This window comes from Siniperca chuatsi, linkage group LG23 (assembly GCF_020085105.1).
Source record: "Siniperca chuatsi isolate FFG_IHB_CAS linkage group LG23, ASM2008510v1, whole genome shotgun sequence".
Lineage (NCBI taxonomy): Eukaryota > Metazoa > Chordata > Actinopteri > Centrarchiformes > Sinipercidae > Siniperca > Siniperca chuatsi.
The window spans coordinates 19,029,529-19,051,336 of record NC_058064.1 but is presented as its reverse complement, the minus strand read 5'-3'; the positions used below and the strand labels follow the sequence as shown (position 1 = coordinate 19,051,336).

At 40.9% G+C, this 21,808-nt stretch overlaps 1 protein-coding gene across 1 annotated transcript; it reads left to right on the top strand.

Annotated features, from left to right (window-relative positions):
* The first annotated feature begins 1,009 nt into the window (after window positions 1–1,009).
* LOC122871632 (cAMP-regulated D2 protein) lies at window positions 1,010–21,210 on the top strand. Its single transcript, XM_044186988.1, has 8 exons — window positions 1,010–1,673; window positions 3,130–3,331; window positions 3,806–3,939; window positions 6,178–6,305; window positions 6,549–6,667; window positions 7,241–7,381; window positions 8,714–8,886; window positions 20,082–21,210. The coding sequence occupies exons 1-8, from the start codon at window positions 1,188–1,190 to the stop codon at window positions 20,532–20,534; spliced, it is 1,836 nt and encodes a 611-aa protein (XP_044042923.1). The 5' UTR covers window positions 1,010–1,187; the 3' UTR covers window positions 20,535–21,210.
* Window positions 21,211–21,808: the final 598 nt, after the last annotated feature.

The following is a 21,808-nucleotide window of genomic DNA, read 5'->3' as shown; positions in this document are numbered from 1 at the left end:
TTCCCAATTCACAAGCACAGCCCTCAAAGGTAGCAACTGCCCTGGATAATGCTCCAATGTGTTAGCAGATTGTCTGTGAATGAATAAAGACTGGAGATTAAAGTAATTTAGTATTGCACCTCCATTGAGTGGGGCGACACTAAAAAAGGATGGTCACATCTGATTACACAGGCTGAGATGTGCTCCCCATGACAAGGAAATACATATGTAAAATCGATGGAGAGCCCCTTTAATTACATATCCACATTTATTGTTGTAGGTAGAAATAAATTACAAGTGCATTGAAAATATGGCAAAATGTGTTACAAAGTAACACATGACATCATGTAACTTTTGTCAGCTGATATGGTGAAATGTGAATGAAGGATGGGTGATGCTGAACAGGTTTGTGGTTTATGTGGTACAATAGCATTCTGCAAGGCGGTAGGTCTATCGTGAAGAAAGAGGAGAACTTTGAGGAATAGCATTTGTGATTAAAAAAAAAAAAGTATGGAGGACACAGGCAGAAAAACTCCAAAGAGTCATACATCTATGCTGCTCCCACACAGTGTGAAGAGACCGTATGCCAGTGTTCTGAACCTTTTTCGCTCGTCACCCCTTAAAAAAATAAAGCAATGTCTTCTTGAGTCCTCTCATCACAGGTCTACTGCATGTTGTGGTGCAGAAGGCCTGTAGGTGGCATTGTGCACCTTAATGAAATTTGCAGTCCACCATCCGCAATTTACAAGCACACAAATAAATGTATTTGTTCTCATCCAACATCAGTAACTGATAAACTGGGTTGGTAAGAAACTGCTAAAAAACTTTTTTTTTTTAAAAACACTCATTCCTTCATGAAGCCTGCTGTGTGTCTTATCCCCATTTACCTTCTGTGTGTGACTTTGTGATTACATTAAGCAAACGAAAGACGACTTGTCTTCTATTATTGGTCTGCATCACAGCGTCTGTGTCCAGCTGATCAAGGTCTACTGAATGGCATTCAGCAATCAGACAGAGCAGCTTTTGTCTGACAAATCTTAACAAGCAACCAGCCAAATTGGAGTCACAAGTATGCACAGTCTCTGGAGAATTTCAGGCTGCAGGCTTGTGGGGGCTGAAACTTTTCTACCTCTGCTGAGCCATAATTGAAGTCAAATCCAGATCTGAGCAGCAGGGTCTGGGGAAGTAGAAGAGTATTGTAACGCAATATGGAGAGCTGGCACTGTTTGCTGCTGCTGTGCACACTAAGTTTAGTGCTGGCCTCTGGAGAGGCTACGAAAAATGATGATGACATCGACCTTGTCAGCTTTCTGAGAAGTAACTACCCCCGGCTGCTGGTGAGAGACAAGCCACTCATCATCAACAGAGACTTTGAGTTAAACTCCCTGAAGGACCTGGGCCGCCCGGAGGTCCTCTCAATCACAGAGCAAACCAAGGACAAGCCAGTCAATCAGGATACATATGGGGCTCCTGGACCTGTGGTGTTAACCAAAGATGGCCAGATCAAGGGGATTACGGTGGATAAGGCCCATATATTCTATGGGATACCATATGCAGACCCCCCTGTTGGGGCTTACCGCTGGAAGCCCCCCAGACCTGTGAGTCCTTGGCCAGGGGTTTATGATGCCTCCTTCCCCAGGGCGGCATGCATGCAGGTCTGCAGCGGACCCATCACTGAGGAGTGTCCTCGGATAGTAAGGGACTTCTCACTTATTTGCATGTTGTCGAGATATTTCACTTTAGGATGTAATAACATTTTTGGTATTCTGGCACAGAGTACAGTGAGTACTACAGTAAAATAAGTTTCACTTGCTAGATCACCAATATTAAAGACAAAGAAGACAGTTGTACTAAGGTGACAGAAAAGGGCCAAGTGCCCTGAAAACAGTTTTGTGTTTGGGTTATATAAACCTTTCTCAAAGTCAAAGGTACTGTGGACGTATAAATCAGTTGATAATCTACAGAGCTAAAGAGCCACAAATAGTTTTGAGAGTGTGAGCTAAGCCACGGATGTATTACAAGAACTGAATTCTGGACTGCAAGATGGTGCACATTCACTCCAATGAAAGTGTTTCTCTCCTTCTAGTTTGCTTTCACATTGTGTGGCTCATGCTCTTGTATGTCACATACACAGTACCATCTCCTCCTGCAGGGCCGTAGCCAGGATTTTCAAAACACTGAGGCCATGAGTCCAAGTTCCCCTCATGCACCAAAAAAGTCTCTAAAATCTGAATTATTTGTATTGAGGTTTAAAGGTCTATTGTGAAGGAAATACTGAATCTTTTATTTATTCTTTGTTGGCTTAAAATACTTTAATCAGCCTATAAAATATCTACAAAATGTATCTACAAAATAAATACAAAAATGTCCAAACAAACAAAACAGTAAAGCTGCGTTCGGTATTTTCACGTCATTCAGACTGTAATTATGAGCAGCTGTGTTTGAGGAACATCAAGCTCCTAGTTTTAATTTTAAGTTGGAGATATGTAGAATTTCTGACAGCTAAAATATCTCCCACTAAATAACTACAAAAATGCTAAAATGACTGCAAAACCACCATGGCTAGCAGTTACATACTATCGATTTGGCTAATTTAATAGGAGCTACATACTGTTTGCATCTGCTTTCACTTATTAACAAACTGCCACATATACAGTAGCTACTTTAGGCTATTTAAATGGTGTGACTACAAGGCTAGCAGTGGGGGTAGCCATCTTGTGATAATGCGTGAACTCACTCCCAAGTGGGAATAACGAGGGGTTGTCTTGTTCTTCTCAGTCTGCCAACACTGCGTGAAGGCCGACTTTCTGCTCCGTAAGCTAGCTAACTGGAAAACACAATTGTCCAAGAAGGAATTCAAAATATCAGCCTAAAAACAATAAAGTGAATCACTGACCATTCATTTCATGATGTTAGGTTAGGAGGCTAGCTAAGTAGCTAACAGTAGCTAACTAGCCAGTTATAAGCTTCAGTTAGTTTGAACCTGGAAGCAGCTGAGTTGCTGAGATTTTCACCAAGCTTCAGTGTAATGTTGCTTAGCCTTAAAATATAATATCATTTTGTAGCCTGACAAAATAGTAATTTTAAGCTAGAACTAAATGAAATATTGATTTTAAATTATCAAAAACTGAAAGGATATTTCCTCCAAAGGTCAGTGAGGACTGTCTCTACCTCAACATCTTTGTCCCGGTGGATGTGAACTTCAGCTCCCCTCTGAGGAGCACGCTGCCTGTCATGGTGTGGATCCATGGTGGGGATTTCATCGCTGGCTCTGCCTCCAAGCCGCTGTACGATGGACGCTTCATCAGTAACTTCACCCACACTGTTGTTGTAAGTGTGGAGTACCGACTAGGTATGAAAGTTTGGTGGTATTTCACTTTTAATGGACCTATTCCAGTATAATAACCTGCGTATTAGCGGAGGGAAACAGGGACATAATATGTGTATTCACCATTATTGTGTCTATTTATGGCCTTTTATAAATTGTACTGTATGTGCAGGAAGAAAGGAAGGATGAACTTTAGCACTGGAGTTGGCTTGGTAAAGACAACAAGCATTGACATTAATAACTTCGTTAAAATAATAGTGTGTTTATTATAGAGTGGATGTGTGTGTTTGTCTGTGTGAGTGAGACAGTATGAGGTTGGATAATGTGTGCATGTCATTATTTTAAATGACCGAGCCTGTTGGTAATTACTGTGCTTTCCTGCAAGACTGAAAACAGGAGCAGAGATATATGAACGGTAATTTGGAACTCAGAGGAAATGAATGTCTTGCCGGAGTCAATTATCTCTTGCTGATCATGTGAATTGACGCACGATTTAAGGTGCCTTTGGGTTCCTTGTGTCGGGCAAAGACCCTCACACCTCAGCTGCAGGGAATTATGGGATATTGGACCAGCAGGCGGCTCTTCTTTGGGTCCAGCGGAACATTGCAGTGTTCGGAGGTGATCCCAGCAAGGCAAGCAAGCACACACACACACACGCACACACTCACTTACACACACCTAGGCTAATTATCTAGAGAGTCAGTCGGTGTACTTATTTGAGCACTGTAATTCATTTTCTAATTTTAAAAGGACATCTCTTTATTTTGTGTTGTGTCCTTTTTAAAATCTCCAGTAATGATTCTACTGATTTTTTTCAAGATAGAAATACAGTGTGATGGGTTTCACAATGGTTACAAAACTGACAGTTTTCTTCAAAGCAATATACATAGATAAAAGTGGTGGTTCACACCGGTTGCTATAAGAAGTATTGTATCTTACTTAGCTTTGCAAGTTTACATGCTTTTGAACAAGTGTTTTGATGGGATGATGATTTCATGCATGATTAAAAATACAATGTACTGTACAAGCTTACAAGTTGAATGGTGTCATTACATTCATATGAATTCTTACAGGCCTTAAGGGAATTGGAATGTAGCAATCAATTATGTTTATTGTAAATAAGTTAAAAAAAAGTCTATCTACCATTTAATGTTTCTAAATCTAAAAATCTAAACATTGTGTATGTTTATGAAAAAGACATTCATTGTTCCTAGATGATGTATCCCAGCAGGTCAGAGTTTTCTCTTATCCAGTGAAATATCTCACCATCTGCTGGATGGATTGGCACCAAACGTTTTAGAGACATTCATGGTTCCCAGAGGATGAATCCTACTGACTTTGGTGATCCTCTGTTTTTTCCTCTAGTACTACCATGAGGTTGACTTTTGTGTTTTTTTGTAAAATGTTTCAACAAGGGTTGAATGGATTGACTACAGACATTCATGTTCTCCTCAGAATAAATTGCAGAAGACTTGGTTACTGGTTGATGACCGCTCACCCACCAGACTAATGACATTCTCATCAACCAGCTGTAGACTCTTAGTATGGTTTCACCGTTTCTTCCGAGTTGAGTGTAATAGCACACGCTCTCGGTTGTACTCGGTGGTAGTCTTCCGTACTACAACAACAACAACAACCTCATTTGTCCAAATTAAATGAAAAAAACCCACTTTGTCCAGACTTTCTTTTCTTTTGTGTTTTGTCTCTTTGCTTTTCTTTGATATAACAGTGAAAAATACAGTATATTTAGTATAGATTTAATAATAATAATAATAAACTTTATTTATCAAAACAAAGTGCTTCACTGAGAGAGAAAGAAATTTGGGCAAGTTGTTCCAGAGCCTCGGGGCCCTGATGGCAAAAGCTCTGCCCCCCTTAGTTTCCAATCTGGACTCAGGAACAGACAGGAGACCCCTGCCCGAAGATCTCAAACTACGTGAAGGTTCATAAGGGATTAAAAGGTCTAAAATATAATCTGGGGCCAGGCCATGAAGAGCCTTCAAAGTAATCAACAAGATCTTAAAATCAATCCTAAAACCAACAGGGAGCCAGTGTAAAGAGGCTAAAACAGGTGTGATGTGGTCGTACTTCTTGGTCCTGGTTAAAACCCTAGCAGCTGAGTTCTGTACAGTCTGCAGTCGTGTCAAAGTTTTTTGATTAAGACAAGTGATGTCATAGTTTTGTTTTTTTGTCCTGTTTCCTGTTTTATTTTGAAGTGTTCTCCTCTCCTCGTGTGTCTTGTTGTTTTACTTCCTGTCTTCTTCCTCTCTTCCTTAGGAGATGAAAGCATGTACAACAGTTTCTGCATCACTAAGATTTAAAATAGATTATAGATTTTTGCAATATTTCTGAGGTGATTAAAACATGATTGGACAAGCTTAGTGATATGTTGCTCAAAACATAAGTTGCTATCAAACAGGATTTGAACAGGCTTGATATGTTGTGACAGGTTACCAGTAGATGGCAGTATTTGTTTAGTGATGTGTTGGGGCCCAATAACATGTATATGTATTTACAATGTTTCAGTCCTTTAACAGGCACAGTATATGTATGAAGAAGCATCACAACATTTTCATATACTATATATACACATATAGAGGCTGGGTGACTTTTAACTCCAATTAGAGGACCAAAAAATGTACGTAAACTGGTGAATGGAACACTTTCTTTATTTTCACCTTTCCTTTGATTTGAAATATGACACACAGCCAGTTTGGAAAACAAGTATGTTGTTCACTTACATCAACTCAGAGGATTTCTGGGTAGTGAAGTTCAAACAGCTAGCAGTGAGAGTTATCTTTTGTTGCTATCATGCAAAGCTGCTGATTGTGGCTTTTAATGCCAAGCCTCTGTGCTGTTGTTTTTGTCAGGTGACAATATTTGGGGAGAGTGCCGGTGCTCAGTCAGTGAGTCTTCACCTGATGACCCAGAGCAGCAAGCCTCTGTTTAAACAGGCGGTCCTGCAGAGTCTGCCTTTCTCCATCCCTCTGAAGACCAGGTGAGGAACCATCGGCTCAGGTTGATATTGGTTACTGATGTGTGACTGATTTGTGCCCGGCTGAAGTTACAGAATACTATGGACTCAAAGAGCTGTCAAAAGTATTCATTTTCCTTTTTTTTCTAAGATAGAATCAGAGGGATATGTGGCCTTGCTGTATTCAGACCTTGTGAGAATGTCTCCAGCATGCTTACAGACAACTTCAAGCTGAACAGTAATTTTGTTTTTCTGCGTCTCTTCCAGACACGACGCCCTGAGGCTGGGAAAAGACTTTGCTAAACAGACCAACTGCTCTGTGAGCGACATCGTCTGCCTGCTGTCTCTCACTCCACAGGCCGTCCTGGCCGCCCAGATGAAAACAAGTAGGGCGCCACAAACACCGGCCTACGCTCACCAAATTTAAAGCAACACTCAGTGCTGCCCACACAGTTACATAAGAAGGCAGGATATAGTATGCTTATCTGCAAAAGATGATGAAAAACATTATTTTTATCCTGAACTGTGGCTTATTGGAAAACAAAATCATGACAACTGAGGAATAGTGGGCCTCTGAAGGGGCAATTAGAGGATTTTATTGCCTCACAGCACAAAATGACTGTAATATATCTGTAGGGTTGACACCGTTATTGATCAGTATAACTGCCTCAGTGATTACGTCATCAGCTGCTGTTTTCTGCCTGCGTGAACTCACTTTCAAGCCCAAAAATCTGGAACAAAAAGACACTGGTGACAAGACATTTCAGCTCTGATGGCTTAAGAAAAGTCTTAGGACAAAAACAATCGAATCAAAAGCAGGTGTATTATTACAGTATTTTGCATGTCTTGTCTTTGCATGACTCCATCTAGTCTCCATCTTCATCTAGTTCAAGCCCCCTGCTCTCCGTTGGAAAAATCAGACCGTATTTTTGATCCAACCAATGTGGTTTTGATCTCAGGTTCCAAGATTGTGAACCCGTTCAGGTTCCTGGAGGTTTTTGAGACTTGGGGTCCTTATATCGACGGGGAGTTAATCGAAGAGCAAGCTGTCACTGCCTTCCAGAAGGGTCACTGGCAGAAAGAGAAGCCAGTGCTGCTGGGTAAGACACACACACAGAAAAAAAAGTAACATGACACTGTCGCTGATGGAATGTATGTGAGTACAATTTTGAAGTACTTAACTTAAGTATTTACATTTTATACTTCTACTCCTCTACATTTCAGAGGAAACTATTGTACTTTTTAGATTTGACATACAAACCCAGATCCTAGACTCTAGGCCATGGCGAATAAAGGGAGCGACGAGGCAGCTTTTATAGTGGCTGGGAGCTTGGGCCCAGGTGAAGAACAAAGAGCAGTCATGCACATTGTTATAGATCAAGTAAGCCAACAGTCAGGGCCGGATTAAACTGCTAGGGGGTCGCAGGGCAAAAGTGAGTTGTGGGCTCCCAATCCTAATCACTCTCCCTTTTGTTGGTTATAATTAGATAAAATGCAAAATTGTTAAAGAATATACACCATGAAAGCATAAAGAAGATCGATACCAGTCTCACACCTGTCGGTTAAATATAAGGCTTCAGGCATCAGCCGTTTAGCTTAACTTCGCATGAAGACTGCAAACAAGGGGAAACGGCTGTAAAATTGTACAAAAACTACAATAAGGACTTTTACTTTTGATACTCTAAGTGCATTTGCTGATAACACTTCTGTGCTTTTACATTGTGGTATTTCAACTTTTACTTCAGTAAAAGACCTGAATAATTCTTCCACCACAGCTCAAATGGATATCTCTAACTATTGTCTAGACTTTGACTTTGAGATCTATAATTTACCCATTTGCACTGCTTGGCCTAAGGTGGGAACTCTATGAATCCACTGAAAACATACAATACTAAAATTCATGCATTTAATGCTTCAGTAGGAAGAAACACTGTAAAACACTCATCAGATGTTCAAGAATTGAGAAAATCGTGTCTGATTTTACACAAATTGCCATTAACATCAGTTCATTCTGGCATTACTGTGCCTCGAGAGTAACCTCCGGCCAGCCTGGCCAATCTCTTAGCTGTTTGCTGGACTCCCTTTGGTACTCGTTACCACACAATTTGATGTGAAAATTCCCAAGATTATAACAAAGCTGAAGGCAATGTTCAATGGAAGAAAAAAAAAGAATTGAGACACTGAGTAATACATGTTTTCTAGGAAACTAACCAGCCTGGTGAATCAAGGTGAAATCTGAAGCCTAATTACGTTTTGGTGTAAATTTGCCCACAGTCATAATAAGTACCGTAGTAAACATGTTGAAGAAATATTTAGAAACTTAAAAACAATCAGACAACAGAATGGTTGTGCAAATGAGTAATAGAAAGGCTGCAGTTAACATAGAGGTCTACTTGTTTGCATGGACCGAAGCTCTGTTTTCTGTCCTGCAGGTACGACCTCAGAAGAGGGGGTGATCTTTGTGTATGGTGTCTTCAACAAGCCGGTCTCTGCAGTGGAGAGCACTGTGTACATCACAGCCATCTTTAAACAACACACTCTGCGGATCCTGCACAAGTACCTGCCCCTGTACAGGGACGCTGACCGCAGGGATATGCTAGCTCAGGTAAAAGGGGTCAACTCATAATCTTTTCAGTTTCAGCATTGTGGCTGATATATAGTCACATACACTATACACACATTTTAGTAAGAGCTTTCTTAGGGCCAAGAATAATCTAATTTGCCGAGTTATTGGCCAAGTTAAGCGTCAGGGGATAGAGCTAAAGAACATTTATTTCAGTGATAATGTCTAAACATCTTTGATTATTTATTAGTAAAAAAAGACAAGCGAATGCTGTTTGCTGGTGGAGGACAAATTACACTCAACTGACTCCACAAACCACTGACATTTAAAACAATGGAGGAATCCCATTGAAAGCTGAGTACTGAACCAAATATACCGAAAAAGTTTGTCCTGCTACGGTGGTTGTGCATAACACATATATCTCGTTTTGACTGTCTAAAGAGTCAGTTTTAGCCATACTAGTGAAGGCATTTTTGTAGGTTGTTTGGTCAATCATTTGGTCAGTCCACTACTTTGGTCCCAAGTGAACTATCTCAGTAACTATTGGATAAAAGGCTATAAACTTTGCTACAAATAGAAATACATTACAAATCTTTGGGGACCGCATGACTTTTCCTCTAGCGCCACCATGAGGTCAGAATTTCAATTTGTCCAATATTTTGATTTAAGACCAATCAGATTCCTGTCAGTCTCAGTTGTTTGTGATTAGCGCTAATTAGCAAACATTAGCATGTTAACACACTAAACTAAGATGGTGAACATGGTCAACATTATTGTGAGCTTGTTAGCATGACTAGCATACCAATCACTAGAATATTGAGATAGCAACTATTGAGGACCAGAATGTATATGCACCTGAATGCCAAAGACAGATGTTGCTAACAAACTAACTTGTGTGTGTTGTCCGAATTTTGTCTAAAGGCAGTGTGTTAATAGCTGTTCTGATTGGCCACACTCAGAGTCTCCTCCTGCCTCCATTACACTGCCTCCTGTGCAGGCTGTGCACACAAATTAACTCATTTGATAGCATTATAAGTTGTTGCTACATGTTAGTTTAGGGGTTATTTTTTCATGTTTTTGTTTTGTTTTACTGTTTTTAGCCATGTTAGCGGTATGGCTCTAGGGATGGCAATGCCGGTCTGTCGGTCAGTCAATCCCTTTGGTCCTATACTGACGTTGATGAAGCCCTAACATTTCCTCTAGTGCCACCTCGAGGTTGTTTGTGTGAATTTTCAACAACCATTGGATGGATTGCCATGACATTTGGTACAGCTATCCATGGTGCCTCGATGATGAATCCTAATGATTTTTGGTAATTCCCTGACTTTTGATCTAGTGCTACCAACGGGTCAAAGTTTTCACTTATCCAGTGAACAACAACTAAAATGAATTATATATATGTACAGAATTACTTATATATATATATCTCAACATCTATTTGATAGATTGGTAGTACATTTTGTACAGACATTCATGGTTCCCAGACAATGAATGCTAATGACTTTGGTGAGCCTTTTTCTCTGACGCCACATCCTGTTTCTGACCAAATGCTAGCTGAATATTGTGTTTAGTGCTAATTAGCTAATGTTAGCATGCTAACACGTTGAAGATGGTGAACATTATACATTCTTAGCATCAGCATGTTAGCATTGTCAATGTGAGCATGTTAGCATGCGGATGTTAGCCGCTAGCACGGATAGACTCTTGGCCTTGTTTATCATTCACTTTAATCATCTTATGTTTGGAGTTTTTTATCGCTGTGAAAATACAGTGGTGGAGTGGCTCATGACGACACAGAAGGAGAAGAAACCCTCCCCCGCTACAGGGGGTCAGGAGGTGACGCTCCTGGACATGTTTAGTATTCAGTCACAGTTCACGGTGCAGTAGGGAGACGGTGGAGTCACAGCTTACCCTTCCATACACACACACACACACACACACACACACACACACACACCTCCTGCATCTCTTCTTAAAAGGGCACTTCTCCAGAGGACTGGGGGACCAACACAAATGTCACAGAGCATGGTTGTAGATTCTTGGGAAACAGAGAAACATTTCTTCATAGTTTTAAAACTGTAGCCACTATGTCAAAATCATCATTGCTCCATTTGTAAAGAGGAAGCGTTTTTTTTAAAAGCACAACCCCAAGCTTACCCTACAAACATTCAAATGTTAAAACCTTGCTGTGAACAAGCGTAGCTGATTTGTCACTGCGCAGATAAACACAGATATGAGCAAGAATAATGAAAAGCAGTGATTGAAAATATGACACCTGCCATCTTGTGTTTTAAAGAGACTAAAGGTGAATTATCAAAAGTCACTTTAGAGCCTGTATTTCCTCTGCTACAGGACACTGTAATCTAAGCTTAGAGACCATATGTAAAGTTCAGAGAGAAATCTTCAGTTCATAGAAACCGAAGTAACTGAAGCGAGCTGCTTTTGATCAGACTGAGGCAAATTGCATAATTAATATTCCTCTATTTGATGTGGCTTTGTCTCTTCATCATTAGCTATCCGGTGGCTGTCAGGAAACTGTCAGCCTGTTTCCAGCTGGCTTACATTTAGACAGTAACGTCTAATTTGTCCAGAATTAAAGTGCTGTCTGTGTTAAAATAGTGAAGTAGCGCACACACAAAGAATTTACGCTGTAACCTGCATTTTAGGAGCTTTGTTCTCTTCCATATTTCTCACACGCTCACAGACTGAGAAGTTAACACTCATACACAGTCTCCTACACACACCCAAACACGCACTTGCATCAATAACCACTCATTCAATGGCTATGCGAGGCGGGCGGTCATGCATGGATCGATGTCCCACCCAGCCAGAGCTCGGTGTGTAACGAGGACCCAGCTGTCTTCTGCGCTCTCTCCAGCTTCTCTACGTCTAACGAGCCTGATGGGGATTTGAAAACAATTGTACTCTTTTGCTGCTGTGATTTATTTGTTAAAAAAGAAATGTCAGGGATTTTCTCGAGATCAGTGCAGTTTAGTTAATATACAGTATGTAGTCTTCATATGTTGGGATGCTGCCATCCAGATCAAGAGCCATCAACGTAGTCCATTACCTTGTGTAAAAGTTCAGCACTATCACCATCATTCAGCAGACTTTACAGACAATATTGCTCACATCATTTGTCCACAGAGGGAGCTACCACTCCAGTTTTCCTCAAAGTCTGACTCCAACACAGACCACAGTTCATTTCTCCGCCATCATTTATATGGGTGAAGCATGTGGACTAACTGAAGTCAGGGAGTTTGAGATGCAGCCTGACTGCTCCCACTAAGAAGCGACTCGTCTCTCATTAACTTCTACAGTGACAGGAGGGATCCACAGAGGAATCACAAGACAGAGAGGGCTGGCGGTGGAAGAAACTCTGACTGGGTGACCTGACACCCCAATTGTGTTAATGAGGGTAGACTAAATATTAGAAAAAAACCTCTCAGTATAATGTAATGCATTTCAAAATCACCACAAACTATAGCCTACAAAAACTCTAAAGTCTAAAAGAATTTTTACAAAAACTGAACATTTCCATGAAGGTAGATGATTGGTGGCCTGCTGTCTTAGACTGCATTTGTTTTAACTGGGTGTACCTAATAAATTGGCAACAAAGTGTAATATTAAACAATGTTATCAACATTTGAACACGTGTTTAAAACTGCGCTTATCAATATTTTAGTATGACCAACGGGTCTAATGACTATTTGTAATGTGAAAGGAGTCACTTGCAGTGACAAACCCACAGAGAATCATCACCCGACTCTGCAGTTGGTGTGGTTGTTTTGGTTTAGTCTCACCGTTGTCATCAACCTCGTTTCCAGCAGCAGCAGGAAGCTGTTTTCAGCACACACACAAAAAAAAACACTGTACACTACCTGCCCAGCACCAAACAGCAGACAAAGTTAGCAACTAGCTGGTGAACATAGTGGAGCATTTAGCAGCTAAAGAGCCAGATACAGGTATTTCCCTCAGGAGGTAGGCCTAGTTGAGACCAAAACAGAGCTAAAAGGAGAGTGAATATTTGACTTACATTTGTCAGGTGGCCAGAACACATCTCCAAATAAATGCACATGTTTCTCCTCTACTGGTTGTGTAAGTTGGCAACTGTTTGCTAACACGTTAGCTATATCAACTTTATGAGGCTATGATATGTCAGACTTGTGTCATGTCTGTCTGGAACCAAACAAATTTGCAGTAAATCCAAGCAGCTTATTTTGATGAGATTGACCATGTCCTGACAACTGTCACTGCTTATTTTGCACTACATTAGGCTACAGTGGTGCACAGTTTGTGCCTCGTGTATTATATTTACATTTAAATATAATTCCGCTAACACTCTGAGAGCTCCTTCCTAAAGCAGGATTTATAGTTGACGCAAGGGGTTAGTTATATCATCGTACGTTAGGCTGTATAGTGCTTTAATTATATATCCCCCAGTAACTGCGTTTACATTATTTTATTCACTTTTTGATCCAAGCAACAGTGGGAAGGTCCGCTTTGTTTCACTGCTGAATACGAACGTGTTGCCAACTATTTTCAAAGGAAAGTAGCTAAAGCCTGCTCGAAAAGTGGCTAAATGATGTCACACACTCATTTGCATATCTGCAATGTCATTACATAACTATTACTCTGTATTATACAGTCTTACTACATTATTACTACTTCTGTTCAAGATTTTAAAAAATGAAACTTAAGAAAAAACTGAAGTCAAGCTCTAACTAGCTTCATCATTAGCTACTATTATTTTTCAAGCTGCTGTCACTTGCATGCATCTAAATCTGCCTCTACTCTAGTTTCAGAAGTGTTTTATGCTTTCGTATAGCCTTTCAAACTTAAGTGTCATGAAATAAACTCACTTGTACAATGCAGATTAAGCTATAGATTAAAATCATATTGCTTGTAAACATTTCAGAATGTATTATTAATGGTAACAAACCACAAAATATATGTTTGCCATTTATTTATTTTTTACATTAATTTATACATCAGGTTTTATTAAAATTTATTCATGTATTCCAGTGTAGCCTGTTATATTTCATGTTTCTATGGTACTATGTTACACGGTTCCTTGCTTGTGGTTGAGGTTGCGCGCACTGCAAATTCGGATGGACAGATGTGGCATCTCCAGCTGTTTTGTGGGAGTTCCTCAGCTGAAGCTTTGTCATTCTCGCGCTCCAGTTCAGCTTTTAAATGATCTGATTCACAAATGGCACAAAAACTAATTCCTCATAAACGTTTTAGAGAAAAACATTAAAAACACAGCGCTTTTTAAAATCATTTTTGACATCAGATTGTTAACAAAATAGATTGAGGAATACCAGGGAGTCGAGTGCTTAACTGAATGAAATGCATTAATTAGACAGTGTGTAATATAGCCCTGGCTCGCTAAAGACCCGAGGTGTGCATTTAAAAGTTAAATAATTTAGAATGAAAACAAAGGAGTTCACCAGACAAACAATGGGGATTAGTGATTGGTCGTTAGGCACACATATTCACAGCTCATTCATGTCTTATGGCGCAGTCTGACCGAAATTCACTTCCCATTCATGTCTATGTGGAATGTGGCAAGACATTTGCTTCCGGTCGTGAACTGAACTGAACTGAAAGTTCAATCTGGTTGAACTTTGACACACAATGTCCAGCCGGTTTGTCGGGGCATACATACCTCATTCAGGAAATACTGTTTCTTTATTTTATAACAAAATAATACAAGGAGCAAAGAAGGAGGTTTTGCGATGCAACGTACCAGATAGCGGCCTCAGGGAGCTACAAGGGGTCAGGAGGTGACACTGTTTAGTATTCAGTCACAGTACAGTACGGATACAGTGGAGTCACCATAGCCTGCCCCTCCACATACACACACACACACACACACCTCCTGCATCTCTTCATAAAGGGCACTTCTCCAGAGGACTGGGGGGGTCAGCACAAATGTCAAATAGTCTGTCACAGAGGAGGCTGATGTGGAGAGCTCAGTTTTATGCCTTTTGTAGCATTTATAGGTTTGTGCGCATTTTCTCTGCATTACACAAACCCAGTATCTCCGAACAAAACAAAACAACACGAATAACATCTTCTTTCCAGTTGAACACACCACTCATCAACCTTATGAGTACGGCTCTATCGCGAGTTTCTCCATGAAAAGTCTTTCACACAATGAAAAACAGTTCTGTTGTAATAAAAGCTAAGGAGCAATGAGGACGACACTCAACATCTTTTGCTATCAAGGGAATTTCAGCTCAGTCACTGACAAGCTCATCAGCTGTATGTGAAAAGCTGCCAGCAATATGAGATTCATTGTGTAATTCCACTGAAGTGGGAGCCGTAACCACCAGACTACAACTATTGATATGGAGCTACTGAAGAGTCTCTGGCTGAGGCTGACTGTGTCCAAACTGCTTCATGTATCTGACAGAGAACGGCAAATGGATTATAGCGATTTTTGGGAAAATTGCATAAATGTCACCAAGAATTGGCCACTGATACGCAGGCCTTGTACGCTATGCTGTTAGCGGGACATGTGGTTCCACCTTGTTTGCCAGTGCGATAGCGAAGTTGTTCTCTACAGCAACATGTACGGAGGGCAACAAGGGCAAATGCACTGCAACTTAAGAAAACACATGCTAACAGACAAAACACAAGCAAATTAAGAAAACATCTTCATCAATTTGGCATTAACACATGCGCTGCAAATACACACAACACAACCAAATACACAAACGCGCTGCAAATACAAAACGACAACGAAAGTGTTTCCAGAGGACACTAAAAAGCGCTGAACATGGCTTGGACGTGCTTGTTGTTGCCATGGTTTGTTTTATTCAGTCCATGCTTGTGACTCATGAAGTTACTGAAGTCGGGTCCGTGCATCATCCACGTTTTTGTTTGTTCCTGACTTCTGCTACTTCTCTACTCTGCGCATGCGCTGAAAGTGGCGGCTGCGTGTACCTCGCAAGACCTTGCAGAGCAAAAAAGTGGAATTCTATCAGTAATTTTAATGATTTGTGAGGAGATTTAGTGTTTATGACATATACTAACCTAGGAAACACTATTTATGTGCACTTGGTCACTCCAATGTTCATAACAGGCTACAGTCTGTCATCACTGATGAATCTGATAATAATCTCTGATTAACAGTAGTTTTTCAACATTTATTTTTCAAATTCCTTCAAATTAACCTTAATTTTCACTTTTAAAAATGCTTTACAAACTTTTTCTTTGAATCTGTGTGCTCCTGTGAGGAAAGTGCATGCTGCAGATCAGACTGCACAAAGTGGAGAAACAGTAGCCTACAAAACAAAGTAACAGAAAGACAATGAATGTTTATACGGACTCGACTTTGTGAGTCACAAACCTTTTTAGTGTCCTCTGGAAACACTTCTTTGTCGTTTTGTATTTGCAGCGCGTGTTTTATCTATTAGCATGGGTTTTCTTAAGTTGCAGTGCATTTGCCTTGTCGGCCATCATAAACGTCCTCAAACGTCAAAAGAAGCATACAGCTTGAAAAAAAACAACTAAAGTTTTAACTTTTTCTAAATGTACATTGCAAATTGTGCTTCCATTTGTATTCTTTGATAACAAGTGTCACCAAAATCACCGTACATTGTTTGACAAAAAAACAATCTTAACTCAAGGTACACTTACTAGCTTTTTATAGAGTTGTCAACCACATTTCATGGTCCTCCTCAGTGACTAGAGTTTAGAGCAAATTCCATCCACTGAGGAGGACCATGAGAACGCTCCGGAGAAGCTAGCATGTGGAACCTGAGTTAAGTTTTTTTTTCTTTTTCTACTGTTTCCCAGGTCAAGAATGAACTGTCACGGTCAACTATAAGTTGTGTTTTGGATACATTTTATACAGACTCCAATATAAAAGGTTTTATATTGTGCCTTGCGTTGTTCAGCCTTTAAAATGGATCATGCATCATGCTTGATCTGGCCTAACAAGAGCCATTTGTAGCGGTTTCTGTTAAAGCGGGTAATCTGCGAGAATTGGTTTTATGTTCTGCGGTGCGGCAAGCGCTCATTGTTCTGTTGTTTGAGTTAACACTATTATTTGTCTGTTCGTTCATGGCGATAAATATTTTGTACATAAAACCTCTGCCTTCGTCGTGGCAGGAAAGTGTTTTTTGTTGTGGCTGGAGGGCAGTTGCATTTGTTAAAGTTGCTTTCATAATAGTTGGTGTGTGTGTGTGAGAAAACTGGTTGAAAAGATGTAGGGATGAAGGACAGAAAAGAGGACAACATATGGAAGAGGAGAGAGAGCTGAGGAAATAGCAGAGGAAATGTTTATTTCCACAACACTGTACTTGAATACATTGTGCACATTACTTAACTTAATTTTAACCTGCGTTTGTACCCACTTGAATATGTGGTTGTGAGCCATGACTATCAGTGATCAGGTAGAGTGTGTGTCTGTTAGCGATTACTACATTTATGCATGTGCCTATTTGAAACAGACAAATGTGTGTGTGAAGATAAGGCGTTAATCTGTGTGTGTGTGTGTGTCCAGCGGCTTCCTACAGTCGTCCCGTTTGTTTTCAGGTGTCAGATGTGGGGCTGAGTGGGCGCAGGTCGTGTGCTCAAAAAGACACACTGGTTTCCAGGTAACAGGCAGAAGAAGACGCTCTACCTTCATTTTCTTTTTGCTTCCTTTTAGCTGAGAGGGAACAATAGTTTTTGCTGCTCCGCCTGTCTCTTTGTAGATGTCACGCTAATTAGTTTTCTTCATATTCTTTTCTACAAAAACACTGCAGAAACTAGAAGATAGACTGTGAAGAATATACCTTCCACAATGTTGAACAATTCTTCAACTTGCAAAGCAGCTTGTTTATAGTTTATTTTCCAGGTTTCATGGTCCAAAAAAAAAATATCTGACTGCAGTGCTGTTTAGTTATAGACTTGGTAACCAGCATATGTAACACTATAACAGCCATGGCTTAAAATCCCAGAGCTGGATCAGCACCGAAATGTAATCCACTCATCATGAGGCCAAGGGTGATCTCTTGTCCACAAAATTGCAGTCAAATTGATTCACTATTTTTCAGTTGTCTTGATTATAAAAGGAAAAGTGGGAATATGTAGTTACATATTTTTCTTCTTTTCAAAGAAAGAAAAGACATTTCTGAAAGAATAAAGGAATAAAAGGTAATAAATTACACTTACGTAAAGCCCATAATGAGAGTGACGCAAAAACAGTAAAATACTTACATGGCAGGCACAGAAAAATGAATCAGTGTGGTCATGAGTGGGAGGCTTCATGTGTTTTTTTTCTTCCAAGACTGAAAGAGGGAAAGAGTATGTGATGTCAGTTGGAAAAAGATATGTATTTGTAAGAAGAACAGCGAACGGAAAAGAACATCCTATGTAAAGCCATGATTGCTGTGGGTGTGCTGTGAGTCACATCTGTCTATGAAGGGCACAGAAAAACAAAAAACAACGCACAGATGTGAGGCCTAAATTAGCCTCCTGTCAGACACTAGCAGCTCTGTGAGGCTCTACTTAGTGTTTTGTGCAAAATGCTAATGTCAGCATACTAATATTCTTGCAATGGCAATGTTAACATGCAGATGTTTAGCTGGTAATGTTAACCATAGTCACCGTTTTAGTTTAGCATGTTATTGGTGTGGTGGCCCTGAGGGTCAAAACACATGTCAGAAAACAAAGACATTTCACGAAACACAACGACATTTCAGATTATGGAAAGGTGGGACAACACTTCTTGCATGTGATTGGACAGAACCGAAGTCAATTCAGAGTTTATTCAATGGATGTGTTAAGGTGGGCTGGTGCTAGATTTGATCAGCCCGAGGGACGCTCTAAACTCTACGCTGGAGTGATTGGTTGTTTCGCTGTCAGGGATGACGCTCTGGGCATGTGAACGTTAACTAGAATGGTCAGCTACACGGAAGTGTTGCGATCAACAGGGGGAACCCAAATGCAGAACACAGACTCAGGTGTAAGAGGAACCAACTGGATTTTATTGCAAAAGGTGAGAGGTTGGGGAAGGGCTCTGACTGGGTAAGGGGAGAACGGCCAGGCGGAGCTGAGCGGGAGGTGTGGCATGCAAAAGGGGTCAGTGGTCCGGCTGTGAGCGTGGCAGGTAGGCAGGTAGAAGTGCAGGCAATGATCCTGAAGCAGAAGAGACAAATGTTAATTGCAGGTAAAAACACTGGAAGAAACTTAGCATACACAGTACTAAGTGGCTGAGAAAGAGCTTTTACCTGGCTGAAGCAACGATCTGGCGAAGAGTGGATGAAAGAGCAGGGTTGTAGCACTGCTGACTTGATGAGCTAATGGATGGCAGGTGCGTCAGTAATCAGGTGTGCAGGTAACCAGGAAGCCAGGAGAGAGACTGAGAGGAGCGCCACGCCCACAGCAGACACAGACAAACACAGAGAGGCAGACAGGGGAAAACACTGGAAACACCAGGAAAGACTCAGGTTATGGTACTAACCAAAACAGGAAGTCCCTTAGATGGCTAACTGGCCAATTGTTTAGGCCGTTGGCTTGTCAATTTCCTGCTCCCGCTTCTTCTCTGCAGTGTGTTGTTCGGTGTCGTTGCATGATTTACAATCACTTGCACGTCTGCAGCTCGTCTCATACAAGGGAAGATGAGGCCACGAGATGCGGAGGGCCTATCCGGCACAAACCCTAGTCAGAGATCGCGCAACAACACCAAATGACACACTGCAGAGAATAAGCGGGCAGGGGCGTAGGACTGGGGGGGAAAAGGGGAGGGCCCACAGAGATATTATATTGAATAGCCATGGATGCAGGGAGGGGCCCATAGAGAATGCCTATGTACAGGGCCCAGTATTTTGTGCTACGCCCCTGGAAGCGGGAGCAGGAACCTGACTTCTGGTCTTGACCATTCTAGTTAACTTTAACACCGGGCATCCTCAGTTGCCTGACAGCAAAACAACCAATCACAGCAGTGTAGAGTTTAGAGCGTCCATCCGGCTGATCCAATTTAGCACCAGCCCACCTCAACACATCCACTGCATAAACTCTGAATTGATTTGATTGCCTGTTCAAAATTTCATGGCTATCCAATAGTTGTTGAGCTATTTTAATCTGGTCCAAATTGGTGGACCAATTGACGACCAACTGACTAACTAACTACCATTGCCATCCATAGAGCCAAGCCAATGATGGCTATAACTCATTCAATTAAGTAAAAAAAAAAATTGTTGTGTGACCAGATGTCTCTCTTTCTTCCCTCTCCCCAGATCGTCACCGACTTTGTCTTCCTGTGTCCATCCAGGAGGTCGGCACGTGCCGGCACAGCAGCCGGCAGCAACGTGTGGATGTACGTGTTCGACCACGTGGCATCGGACCATCGTGTGTGGTCAGGTCTGACTTTCTGCTACCAGCACGCTTGCCACGGCGCAGAGCTACCCTTTCTCTTTGATTCTGCCTCGGTGGCCAACTTCACCCTGTCGGCGCCAGAGAAGCTGCTGTCCAATCGGATGCTGTGCTACTGGGGCGCCTTCGCCCACACTGGTGACCCTTCCTCGCGGGCCCAACAGACGACTTTCTGCCGGGAGCAGCGTCTGCCCGTTTGGCCGCGCTATTCCGACACCAGCAACTGGTTGGTCATGAACCTGACAGCACGTTCACATGCACAAGTGGGAACCAGGAACCATGTATGTGACTTCTGGGACCAACTGGGCATTTACTAGTGAGGGGACAGGCTAGGCAGGGAGATGTTGGGTTACTTTGCATTGAAGTAGCATCAATACGTGCTGTTTTCTTTGGTCCTGACCATGTAAATTCAGTCACAAAATCTTGCAGCATAAAGTCGAGGTGTTTATTACAAAAATATGTACTCATCAGTATTAAATATGACCTTTAAGGAATTGCTACCAAGCAACAATTATTTCAATAAATAGTCAGCTTTTAGAATTTTTTTCATTCCTTCATTAGCTTTCTCCAGCAACATATACTTAGGGAAGTCAAAAGCTAACAATGGACGTGAGTTTTTCAAAACTTCTTGAATTGTCAGCATTCTGTCATCATCTATTGGTCACAGTAGGAATTGCATTTCTCACCAAATCCGCACCATTTTCTCTTTAACATGAGTAACTTTTAAAATTTGCACAACTGCATATACTGTCATAGTCAATGGAAATATGCAAGTGGACACAGAAACAAACAAGTTTGCTCTATCTGTGGTAAAAAGTACTTTCAACAAGTTTCAACGTGAGCAGAAAATGTACTCTTATCCTGAAGCTATGTGACACTACATCATGAAGTACAGAGACAAGGAAGACTTCATTTATCAGCTGTACATTATAATAAAATTAAATTTGTAAAATTGTCTGTATAATGAAATAAAGGCTTCAATTGATATAAAAATGTTTTCTGTTTCATTTTACTTGGGTCTGAGTCCCAGAGCTCATGTCCTACATGAAATGTACTTTTACTGTTAACCTGTGGCTCAAGGTACGAGATGGGTTCGAATAAAACCCTTCAGTCATTATCAGCGCACAAAACATAACGGGTAAACATAGTGGAGCATTTAGCAGCTAAATAGCCAGATATTTTTCTCAGGTGTTGTTGGAGCCCAAAACAGAGCTAAAAGAAGAGTGAATACTGGACTTACATTCACCAGGTGGCGCTGAAATACGGCTCTAAATGAATGTTAATGTCGCTCCATATCGGGCAACTGTTTGCTAATGTATTCGCCTCATCAGCTTTATAAAAGTGATAATATATCTGTATCTCTAGCTGCCAAAAATTAAAGTGACTGACTTGTGGGTTTAACTGAGTGTCAAACTACTAGTGAATTAGTCAGCGAGACCTCACTTTAGAATGGGGAACATATTCTGAGTTCAAAAGACTTAATTTAGACATATTTGGACACTATTAACACTTGTAGTTTTGTGTTTTGTTACATAAGAAGAGTCCATATTTATTAAGTGTTATTACGGGAGAATGACTATTCTTGTGGTAC